The 12500-nt window shown below is 45.3% G+C and overlaps 1 protein-coding gene across 3 annotated transcripts; it reads right to left on the bottom strand.

Moving 5' to 3' along the window:
• Positions 1-462: 462 nt before the first annotated feature.
• Positions 463-12386, bottom strand: xrcc1 (X-ray repair complementing defective repair in Chinese hamster cells 1). 3 transcript variants are annotated; one of them, XM_030359112.1, is made up of 18 exons: positions 12101-12371; positions 11913-11982; positions 11557-11649; positions 11284-11391; positions 10729-10887; positions 9768-9845; positions 9556-9676; positions 9177-9259; positions 7728-7944; positions 7117-7324; positions 6601-6717; positions 5073-5157; positions 4714-4804; positions 4377-4425; positions 3007-3131; positions 2472-2562; positions 1073-1148; positions 463-820 (listed from the first exon to the last, which is right to left on the bottom strand). In XM_030359112.1, the coding sequence occupies exons 2-18, from the start codon at positions 11961-11963 to the stop codon at positions 713-715; spliced, it is 1860 nt and encodes a 619-aa protein (XP_030214972.1). In that variant the 5' UTR covers positions 11964-11982; positions 12101-12371; the 3' UTR covers positions 463-712. The 3 variants fall into 3 exon arrangements, with proteins under 3 accessions (XP_030214972.1, XP_030214971.1, XP_030214973.1); XM_030359111.1 differs by having other exon boundaries at positions 11913-12386; XM_030359113.1 differs by having other exon boundaries at positions 7728-7941; positions 11913-12386.
• Positions 12387-12500: the final 114 nt, after the last annotated feature.

Raw genomic sequence — 12500 nt, 5'->3', positions numbered from 1 at the left:
AACGGCGCAGAAACGAGAGGAGAGGGGGAGTAAGGGGGAGGGGATAAGGTGTGAAGTACGTTGGTAGTCTTTAAACCAAGCAAACCTAAAGAGAATAATTGTTGATAAATTGGATGACTGAATTATAGGATAAACTAATGTTAAAAATAATACACAATTAAAGTGAGTGGGGCAAAAAAATAGTTGTATTAATATTCTTAAAGTAGAGTCATTAAAATGGAGATCAGGCGGGGCAGGGACGAAGGGGAGTCAGGCTATCATGAGGTAATTAAAGTCATGCCGCATTCAGATAATAATCCAACTCAATATTCCCTTCCTTAGAACCCACCCTCCCCCTCCCAGAAACACAAGAAGAAGAGCGTGAGCAGAAAGAGTTCAAGGGAGACGGAGGATGAGAGAGCTTTCTACCAGTAATGTTGTGAGCAGGATCCGACTTGCCAGACAGATTAAGAACGAGGCCAATAAAATTAGAAAATGTAATTTATTATCAAGTACGGGTCGAGGAAACAAGACACAGAACTGCACTTGATATTCAGCTGACGAGACACACACTGAAATACCAAGTGACTACAATATCCCAAAATATTTACTAAATAATTCAGAATGTTTGCTGAAACAAGTTTAACTAAATTTTTCTACATTTTAACACATACTTTAAACCACAAAACCAAAACAGTCCCAGAGAGAGTGTGAATGTGTGTGCGTGTGTGTGTTAGGGGACTACAGTGTAGGGCTGATAAGGCAGCATCTTCTGTCTGTCGTTGATGGCATAAATCCAGGAAGGTTTCACAATGTTCAGGTTGCCGTTCTCCATTAGTGCCTGAATGACAGACAGGCAGTCAAAATGAGAGACAAACGGACAGAGACAAAGAGAGGTACAATTTCATACTTTAATATTTTTCTCATATCTTCTATTTTCCAAGTTTAGATCGTTTCTTTCTGTTTGTTTAATTTAAACTTCTGAAATATAAATGTTTATTTTGCCAATACATTTATTTTTAGGTGGATTGAGACAGAGTTAGAGAGTGGTCGACAGACAGAGAGGTAGAGACAAAGCAGTAGAGAGACTCACGTCTTCAAAGGAGTCCTGCCATCCTTCACTGGTCACAACGAACTGAACCTTCTGATCCATGTAATCCTCCACCTGACTGCACACACACACACACACACACACACACACACACACACACACACACACACACACACACACACACACACACACACACACACACACACACACACACACACACACACACACACACACACACACACACACACACACACACTTTTGAAACTCAAGTACAACTCTAAAAGCTGCTGTTCAAACAGAAGATATTTGTTCCACCAGAAGATATTTGTACTACCAGAAAGTATTCATACTACTAGAGGGTATGCATACTTTAATATTTGAACTAGCAGAAGGTATGCATACTAATATATTTGTACCATCAGAAGGTATGCATACTTATATATTTGTACCAGCAGAAGGCATGCATACTTATATATTTGTACCAGCAGAAGGTATGCATACTTATATATTTGTACCAGCAGAAGGTATGCATACTTATATATTTGTACCAGCAGAAGGCATGCATACTTATATATTTGTACCAGCAGAAGGTATGCATACTTATATATTTGTACCAGCAGAAGGCATGCTCAGTGTTTCCCACAGAAATGTTGGAGACTATGGGGGGGGGGGGGGGGGGGGATGGAGCGATTGTTGAGGGGGGGGGGGGGGGGGGTATGGAGCAATTGTTGACGGGGGGGGTGGGGGGGGGGGTATGTGGCGATTTTTTTTTCCCAATGAGAGCGACACGAACTTCGTCTGAGCAAAAAAAAAAAAAAAAAATTATAATAATAATAATAGTTCATGTGCACGCAGAGACTATGGCGGCCGAAATATGGCGGGGCGCCATAGTCTCGTCAATGTGTGGGAAACACTGCATACTTATATATTTGTACCAGCAGAAAGCATGCATACTTATATATTTGTACCAGCAGAAGGCATGCATACTTATATATTTGTACCAGCAGAAGGTATGCATACTTATATATTTGTACCAGCAGAAGGTATGCATACTTATATATTTGTACCATCAGAAGGTATGGATACATATATATTTGTACCAGCAGAAGGTATGCATACTTATATATTTGTACCAGCAGAAGGCATGCATACTTATATATTTGTACCAGCAGAAGGTATGGATACATATATATTTGTACCAGCAGAAGGTATGGATACATATATATTTGTATCAGCAGAAGGTATGGATACATATATATTTGTACCAGCAGAAGGTATGGATACTTATATATTTGTATCAGCAGAAGGTATGGATACTTATATATTTGTACCAGCAGAAGGCATGCATACTTATATATTTGTACCAGCAGAAGGTATGGATACTTATATATTTGTATCAGAAGAAGGTATGGATACTTATATATTTGTACACCCTTCTTACCCGTTAAAGGCTGCGATGTAGCGCAGCAGAAGCCGTCTCTCGTTGTTTGGGAATTTACCGAAGAGGAAAAACCTCTTCCCTGTCAGGTAATCTGGGGAAACAGGAGAGAAGAGAGGAAGGAAGAGAAACATTGACCAGGCACTTTGTGATAGGGCTGGGCGATTAATCGTATTTTGATCGCGATTTCAGCGTCAAACGATCACAAAATTAACATAATCGAGTTTTTTTCGATATCTGTATGTCATTTTAGATTGGAACATTTTATTTTTGACCATTTAGTGTACTTTTTTTTTTGTATTACTTAAGGCAGAAATTTCAAAGTTCTGTTACAAAAAAAAAATCGGAGAGACATGCTGAATAAATACATGTTTTCAAACTCAAAAATAATCGTTTGAATAATCGTGATTTCAATATTGATCCAAAGAATCGTGATTATGATTTTTCCCATAATCGAGCAGCCCTGCTTTGTGATTAGCCAATGGGGGTCGAAATGTACGAGCAGAGGTCAGGGATTTGCTCGAGGAGGGGGAATTACCAGGGAGCTCCGGGATTGGCAGATCTTGTTCCTCCTCTGCGTCCGTGTTCTCGTCAGTGGAACCTCCGTAAGGGTCCTCCGTCTTTATCTTCTTCTCTCCTGCCTTTGGCTTGTCACTCTCCACCCTACCCAGAACACATTCACAGTTACATCCCCGCTACCTCCACCCTACCCAGAACACAACCCCAGTTACCATCCACGCTACCTCCGCCCTACCCAGAACCCCACCTGAATCACCCCGAGTGGCCACACAAAAAAGGTCAGAAGTCTAGTCTTGATCTGCGTATGTGCTCTTTTCTTTTTGCGTCCGCATGAAGCTACATACCCTCTCTTTCAGGCATCATTATTAGCATCTCATAAAACAGGAGTTACAGAGTGATTTGTAGTGTCGTGCCTAGGCCCCGTCACAGCTGTGCCAGGGTGGTGTTGCACAAGCTTGAGTAGGTTATAGCTTTTAACAACAGTTCCACGGCATTGAACAATTTAACAATACAAGGTGAAGTACAGCCAAAAACTCCATCGGGGACTAGCTTGGTTCTAAGGTGTTGGGTTCTGGAAGTGTATCAATCTGCAGGTGTTTGGTTTTGTGGCTGTTTGGTTCTAAGGTGTTTGGTAGTGTGGGTGTTTGGTTCGCTTCGGTAAGGTTTTGCAGTAGATTTGTTTGTTGGGTGTCTAGTTCTGTAGTGTTTGGGTCTTCTTAAATACTGCAGGTTTTTGGGTCTCTCTGTGTTTGGGTCTGTAGTGAGGCGTCTATTGGGCTAATGAAGCTGTGCCATTTGTCCATTATTCATGGTAGGGTTACGCTTGCTGTTTTTTATACATGAGGATGTTTTGATCATTTGACTATCCGAACACACCAGAAAGCCAAGACCAGGACCCCAAATGGCTGGCTACTGATTGCTCATTTATTATTGATGAAGTTATTAGTTAAAAACTTCTTATTTGGACTTCGGCAAACTTTTCAACAACTTAAACATATGGCTTTTCTGGATTTGAACAGCCACCGTCTTTGGTCTGTTTTAGCCCAACATGAAGTCTCACTAGTCGACCTCCCAGTAGAAACACAGAATAGAGTAAAGGGTAGTCAATAGACAGCTGGCCGAGTAGAGGCAGACCAGCAGACAGGAAGAGAGGTAGACAGGTAGAGAGGTAGACGGATAGAGAGGTAGGCAGATAGAGAGGGAGACAGATAGAGAGGGAGACAGATAGAGAGGGAGACAGATAGAGAGGGAGACAGATAGAGAGGGAGACAGATAGAGAGGGAGACAGATAAAGGGAGAGAATGGCATGGTAGACAGGTAGAGAGAGAGACAGATAGAGGGGGAGACTGGTATAGAGGTAGACAGGCAGATACAGGACCAGGTAGTTACCTCTGCAGTTCGTCCTCTGTATCCATGGCAGAATCCCCATCCTGGGCTCCTAGGGAACCAAACAGCTCATGAGCCAACAGAGAGGGAGGGTGGCTGGTTCTAATCCAGCACTCATCTTTAATCTCAACACTAAAGGATAGGAGTGCTGTGTGTGTGTGTGTGGATCAAACGTGCTATTATAATAATGTTATGTTGTAGTAGAATGATGCAAGTATAACGTTGTAATATGGTAGCATAATGAGGTAATGTTTTAACGATGATGTCATCTTGTAGATTAATGATGTAATCTGTTGATGTATGGTGATTGAAGTATGATAAAGTAATCTTGGGGTCTGACCTTCCTCTATGTCGGTGGATGCTCCATACTCGTCTTCCTCGATCTTGATGTTCTTCCTGGGTGTGGGCTGTCTCACTGGCTTCTGGGGGGTCTGACAGTGACGGAATAATTCAGCATGATGTTATAGAGTGATCTCTCTCTCCCCCTCTCCCCCTCTCTCCCTCTCCCTCCCCACATTTTAACATGACATAGTTTACGTTAGCAGCCTTCATTCAACACGGGATGACGGTCTCTGCTAAAACGCCTGCATGTAGGTAATCAGGGGTCGGGGGTTACAGTCAAACAGCTGGACCGTATTTTGATCACGTTACAGGGCGAGTGAAGACGTCACAATAAGAACCCTGTGACCCAAAGGTTACCCGCCGGGTCTCCTGCTCGTCACCGCTGTCCTTCCCCAGCTCCATCTCACTCCCCGAGCTGTCCTCCGCACCGTCCATCAGATACCTGAACACAAGCAGTGACGGCTTGACTACATCGAAGAACATCACGTTGATATTAAACAACTGCCGGTAGTTTGGATTAGAATGAAAAGGAGGGAGAGAGGAGAGAGGAGGAGACGGGGAGAGACATGGACGCTAGGAGAGGAAAGTGGTAGAGGAGACGAGGAGTGACCAGAAGTGAGGTGGACAGAAGGAGATAAGGACACTAGGAGAGGATAGAAGGACAGGAGAACTCCTGGAGAAGATATTAGGTAGGAGAGTTGATGGAGGCTGTATTCAGCTCAGAGGACAGAAGGTAAAGAGAGAAGGACATTAGGAGAGGAGATGAGGAGAGGACAGTAGATTGAGGCTGTGTTGAGCTAAGAAGACAGAAGGAGACGACAGAAAGGCACAAGGAGAGGCAATGAGGAGATGAGGGAACAAGGAGGGAGATAAGGGGAGGACAGTAGATACAGGCCGCAAACAGGGCCCGAGAGGAATATGGCTTCCAGAGGAGAGCATAGATAGAGTTATGATTATGTTCTCCACAATGCAGAGGACATTTCTGAGGTGCTTGGCTTAGAAAGCCGGCAAACAAACAAATGAATACGAACCGCGCCAGCACTCTGCATATCAATGCTAAATGACCTAGTGTGTGTGTGTCTGTGTGTGTGCGCGTCTGTGTGTGTGTGTGCGTCTGTTTGTGAGTGTGTTTGAGTACTTGTCATCAAAGTAAGTGTTGGTTTTAATTACCCATAGCAGATGCACCTTTTAAACACAGAGCATCATCAAAGCTGCCCCCCCTACTCACTGTATAATACAAGCTCTGGGAGAACGGGAAGTAGGAGAAAGAGGAGGAGGAGGAGGAGGAGGAGGATGAGAGGGGGAAGAGAGGAGGCGGAGGAAGAAGAGCCGCAACCAACTGCTAAGCTACGGTTGTAGCTTAGCTTTCTCGGAGTATCGATTGAGATCTTTGCCACAAGCAGAGGAAACAATCCCTGTTTGGCATACTGAGGACGGGATTGCAATGGCCCCATCGCACCAGTCTGTGGGACTTCTCTCCAAACTAGCAGCGTCCCCCCCCCCCTACGACCGAGCACACCATAGACCACCCCCCCGCTTCAGAGAACAGGTGCTGATAGGGGGCACCCGACGGCCGGATAAACATGACGACTGCACCGCCGGGAGAAGTGCCGACGTGGCACAGCTAGTCAACACCCAGGAGGTGGAAGTGGCTTTTGTTCCAAGTACTGGCGCCCCTACCAAATAGTGCAGCAAGTGCACGTTACTGAAATATCTGGCAGAGAGAGGGCATCGAGCAGGGGTTCCTGAAGTTGAACGCTTTCATTTTGGGAGCCAAAGACAATCTGAGTGCGTTTGTGGGAGCCAACCTACCACACAGTCAGCAGACTCTGATTGGTGAATTCTGGCGTGCTGTGTGTGTGTAAAGGGCTCCAGGTGTTCCTACCTCTTATAGGAGATGCTGCACTTCCTCTTGTGGCAGTCGAGCACCCACTCCTTCCTCACGATCAGACCGCCCGCTGACTTTACCTGGCTGTACTTGGGCGTGTTGGCAAAGGCACAGCTGGAAAGACAGAAGGAGTATGGTGAGAGAGAGAGAGAGAGAGAGAGAGAGAGAGAGAGAGAGAGAGAGAGAGAGAGAGAGAGAGAGAGAGAGAGAGAGAGAGAGAGAGAGAGAGAGAGAGAGAGAGAGAGAGAGAGAGAGAGAGAGAGAGAGAGAGAGAGACAGACAGACAGACAGACAGACCTCACCTGTTAACCTCACCTTCAACCTCACCTGTAAACTTTACCCGTAAACCTCGCCAGAGAGAGAGAGCGAGAGACACAGAGACACAGACAGACACACAGAGACACACAAACACACAGACAGACAGACAGACAGACAGACACCCGTGTGAGCGTAAGCCTACACGGGTGTTGGCTTCATGAGGTAGGTGCAAGATAGACCCGAGCGTAAGCCTACATGAGATGGGTGGTGTCTGAGGCCCAGTCGGGCCGGTACTTGGCCCCCAGGGCCAGGGCTTTGTCCCTCAGCTCGGCTCTGAAGGGGTTCTGGAAGCCGCTGAGGACGAACACCACGCCCTCCAGGACCCGGTTCAGAGGAACGGGGTCAGACCCCGACGGCCGGGACCCGCCCTCCCGACGACGGGAGTCCACCTTCTGAGTGGAGGCTGGAGGGAGAGAGTTACAGAAGAAGAGAGAGGAAATTGACCGATTGAAGAAGAGGAGTGCGTGTGTACATCATCATCATCATCATCATCATCATCATCATTTTTTCCCGCTCGGCGCATTTCATGGCCTTGGGGCGCTTCTGCTGGAGAGTTGGAAGTCTCTGTTCCAGCATCAGCAGGATGTCTGGATTCGACATCACATCGCGACATCAGTCAGGGTTAGGTGCTTTGTCAAAGACACCTCGACAGTCTGCTTGGTGAAGCCGGGGATCGAACCAACAACCTTCAGGTTACCAGCCAACCCGCTCTACCACCTGAGCTACTGCCGCCCTTGTACGCGCGCGCGCGCGCGTGCGTGCGTGCGTGCGTGCGTGCGTGCGTGCGTGTGTGTGTGCGCGCGCACCTTTACTGCTGCTGCTTGGGGCGGCTGGGCTGGCCTTGGCTTTAGGGGTTGGCGTGGTGGTCTTGGGCGTGGCTTTAGGGGTGGGGTTCTTGGCGGTGGCTTTAGGGGTGGGGGGCTTCCTCTCTGGAGACCCCGGGGGAGTGGCTTTCGTGGAGGGTGAGGCGGCCGGGGCATCCTGTCGCTCTTTGCTGAACTCAAACTTCTTCTTCACAGCCTGCTGAAAGGAGAGCACTGAGAGCACCAAGGACAACTGTACCTGAGGGGGATGTGAACCTACAACAACTGTACCTGAGGGGGATGTGAACCTACAACAACTGTACCTGAGGGGGATGTGAACCTACAACAACTGTACCTGAGGGGGATGTGAACCTACAACAACTGTACCTGAAGGGGATGTGACCCTATAACAGACTGTACCTGAGGGGGATGTGAACCTAAAACAACTGTACCTGAGGGGGATGTGAACCTACAACAACTGTACCTGAGGGGGGTGTGATCCTATTACAACTGTACCTGAGGGGGATGTGAACCTACAACAAATGTGCCTGAGGGGGATGTGAACCTAAAACAACTGTACCTGAGTGGGATGTGAACCTACAACAACTGTACCTGAGGGGGATGTGAACCTACAACAACTGTATCTGAGGGGGATGTGAACCTACAACAACTGTACCTGAGGGGGATGTGAACCTACAACAACTGTACCTGAGGGGGATGTGAACCTACAACAACTGTACCTGAGGGGGAAGTGAACCTACAACAACTGTACCTGAGGGGGATGTGATCTTATAACAACTGTACCTGAGGGGGATTTGAACCTAAAACAACTATCTGAGGGGGGTGTGAACCTACAACAACTGTACCTGAAGGGGATGTGAACCTATAACAACTGTACCTGAGGGGGATGTGAACATATAACAGACTGTACCTGAAGGGGATGTGAACCTACAACAACTTTACCTGAAGGGGATGTGACCCTATAACAGACTGTACCTGAGGGGGATGTAAACCTATAACAACTGTTCCTGAGGGGGATGTAAACCTATAACAACTGTACCTGAGGGGGATGTGATCCTATAACAACTGTACCTGAGGGGGATGTGAACCTATAACAACTGTACCTGAAGGGGATGTGACCCTATAACAGACTGTACCTGAAGCGGATGTGAACCTACAACAACTGTATCTGAACCGGATGTGAACCTACAACAACTGTATCTGAGGGGGATGTGAACCTATAACAACTGTACCTGAGGGGGATGTGAACCTACAACAACTGTACCTGAAGGGGATGTGACCCTATAACAGACTGTACCTGAGGAGGGATGTGATCCTTTAACGACTGCACCTTAATGGAGATGTGACCCTTTAGCAGACTGTACCTTCGGGGGGGATGTAACCCTATAGCAGACTTACTTAAGGGGGATGCGACTCTACAACAGACTTTACCTGAGGGGACTTTGATGGCTGTGATCCTCCTCCAGTCTGCAACGCTGCAGCCGCATAGCTCAACTTATCATTCTGAGGAGAAACTAGGACAGAGAGGCGGCGGCATCAATGAAGAACTATTAACAATAAGGTACTGTTCATAGTTTTTTTTTTTTTTAAATCATAAAGTTAATTGAAATTAATTGAGGGGGTACACCCTGAGGGGGGTGGTTTATCTTTAGGGGCATGGCTAGGTTTGCCACCAGGGGCGGGGTTTATCTTAGAGGAGGCTGGTTCCACAGTGGCAGTGCAGGTTTAGCTTTAGGCTGGTGACTAAGGTTTTCCTTTGTGATCTGTTTTACCGTCAAGGGGTGTGGCTTGTCTTTAAGGTAGGGTTTACCTTTAGGGGCGGGGCTAGGCTTAGTGTTCTCCCGGTTGAAGAAGAGACTGCCGGGCTGCAGGCTGGTGCTAGCGGGGGGAGACTCATCTTTCAGACGGAACTGACCCAACTTAGTCAGCTTCTAGAGACACGGGGAGACAGAGGGAAGGATGTGGAACACAGACGAAGGATCTCCAGTAATGTGCAGACTGAGAACAAGGCGGGCTTCATACCGGCGGGGTGGTGGTCGGAGGGTCATTCTTGTCTGGCGGGGAGTGGAACTTGACAAAGGCAACGCCATATGCAATATTCTGCAAAAAAACACACACATGTGTAGGTTTATAGTCCTGTAGTTAGGTTGACGGCCCTGTTGTGAGGAGTATAGTATGGTGCTAAGGTTAGATTTTGATCCAATAGTAAAAATGTGGCTTTAAGTCTGGGGGTAAAGTTAGTTGTATAGCCCTGTAATAAAGTAAGGTTTATAAACTGGCATTAAAGTTAGGTTAATAGTATTTTATTAACATCATGTTTGAAGTCTGGTAGCAAAGTTAGGTGTATAGTGCTGTAAAGAAGTAAGGTTTTAGAAGCTGTACTAAGTTTGGCATAAGGTCCTTTAGTAGAGGTAGGTAGGTAGGTTTGTAGTAGTGCTGTCAGTTAAATGCGTTATTTGCGGCGTAAAAGCAAACCAATTTTAACGGCGTTAATTTTTTTATCGCACGATTAAGGCAATTAATTATTTTTTTCTTTGGCTCAAAACAAAGAAGCAGTAGCCTGACTGCAGTATGTTTGCATTTCAAGGCAGTATGTTTGCATGTTCATTGTTTAATTGCACTATAGGCTTTTTCTTGTATCGTCCTGTTTTGATCAGTATATGCCAATGTCGTTATCAATAAAAAAACATTTGCACAAGACAAGCCGATGCACTTCTCCATGTTGATAAGAGCATTAAAATGAGAAAAATTAATGGGACAAAGAAATCAAGGGATATTTAGCATAGAAAAAAAAATTGATTAATCGCGATTCAATATTTTAATCGCTTGACAGCACTAGTTTATAGTCCTGGAATTAATTTAGAGTCAAAGTTCTGTAGTAAAGATTGGAAAATAGTCTGTAGAAAGGTTAGATACACAGTCTGGAGGTCAGTTTAGGTGTAAGGTCTGGTATTAAAGCCAGGATTGTTTCATTGGGTCCTACCTTACTGTAGGGCTGGCTGCACACGATTTTGACCCGGTCCCACTTCTCCTGAGCAGGGGTCTTCTGCAGCTGGCTGGGCCCAAAGAAGCGGACCCGGCCGGTGTTTGTGTTGTTCCTGCTCTCTGTAGGGGACATGAAGGAGGAGGTGACAAGCAAAACCTGAAAGAAAGGCACACCTCAGAGTTAGCATTTTAGTCTGTAGCATAACGCTAACTTATAGCATGAGTTTCCATTCAAACGCACGCATGCATACGGAAACCTCAGGTTTAAGCATTCGACTATGAGATTGTTCATGCCAACATTTACAATTTTGAGTGACTGACACTACCTAGAGCTGTCAAGTTCTAAGTCCTTACAAGTTTAAAAGAAAGTGGCGATTAAACATAAATTCCTCCACTTTTCAAGTATTATTTGTTGTATATGGAAGGAGAAGCATACTTAAAGCCTTTTCTGAGATCATAGGCCATAATGACTTATAGCTATTTTCAGGTAAATTCTCAGCTGTGGATTTGCCAGTTCCATACGGGTCCTATTATGGTATATTGACAGCAGTACCTCATAGTCCTGGTCCCTGGTAGAAGAGGAGTTCCCCACCAGGACTTCTATGAAAGCAGATCCCTCGTTTCCGATGTCGATGCTGTGAATCTGATCCTCCTTCTCAAGCTGGGAGGAGAGTAGGTATATACAATGTAAAAACACATTCAGTCGTAAAATACTATTACCCAACCAATGGAAAAAAGCAATTAAAGGAAGCTGATGGGTAACATTTCCTGCCAGTCACATGTAACATGAGTTTAATAACAGTAAATTATGCATATTATTATTTACCTGTAGAATGACGGAGGTCTGCTTCTCTCCGGGACGCGCAGCTTTCCACTTCCGATACGTGTCGGAGCTCAGAAGGTTGTCCGCCTTGTGTGTCTGTTATATTAAATATGAAGATTTATCGTGTTTTATAAAATATGATGAATCGCATTTGATACCAGAGGTTAATCCTCATTTAAGAATCACATTATTGTATTACTACACTCATGAAAACAGCCAGCACAGCCAACACAACATACTGCTGACAAGGACCTCAGTAAACAATGATTTCTGTTGCTGGCCTCCCAGTCTTAGGGTAACTTTGAGTAAACGTAGCTTCGTGTGTATCTTAAAGTTAACGGCGTCTTAAGATAACTTACAGTGTCTTCGCTACTGCAGGAGACGACGTGTTTCATTTTGATCTCCGGCATGTTGCCAACGAGTCCAGATCTTTGGTAGAAAAAAGTACTTCTGGGCGTAATATATTAACAGGACGTGGATGTAAAGGTTCAGCAATAAATAGTTTCAGTTAGGTTAATACAACTCCCGGCAGCAGTGTATAACTTACCTACACTGATATAAGTAGGACAATACTTGGCTAATGGGATAGCCTGCGAGCACACAATAGAGAACTTTCTTCTACTTTAGGATATGAATAACATCATTATTGCTGGCCATATCACGTCAGATTATCGCTCTATGTTCATAGTCTACGTTTTAAGTGACGCATAGACTATATAAACATGATGAACGCTAGAATACCCTATTCAATATCAAAAAGAAAATAATACAATACGGAGTTGCGCACCGGATACTCGACGCGTTTTGAGACGTCACATCCGGAGATCTGCGCATTTTCAGCCAATTGGATTTAAGCATTCTCAACCACGTAGACGTATAATGTTAATCATAACATATCATTGCTGTTATCACATACAATTTTCACTTGGGAAATACGGGAGTTGTAA

Source organism: Gadus morhua, chromosome 6, assembly GCF_902167405.1.
Source record: "Gadus morhua chromosome 6, gadMor3.0, whole genome shotgun sequence".
Classification (NCBI taxonomy): domain Eukaryota; kingdom Metazoa; phylum Chordata; class Actinopteri; order Gadiformes; family Gadidae; genus Gadus; species Gadus morhua.
Note: the sequence above shows the minus strand (reverse complement) of the source record. Positions and strands in the feature narration are given on the sequence as shown.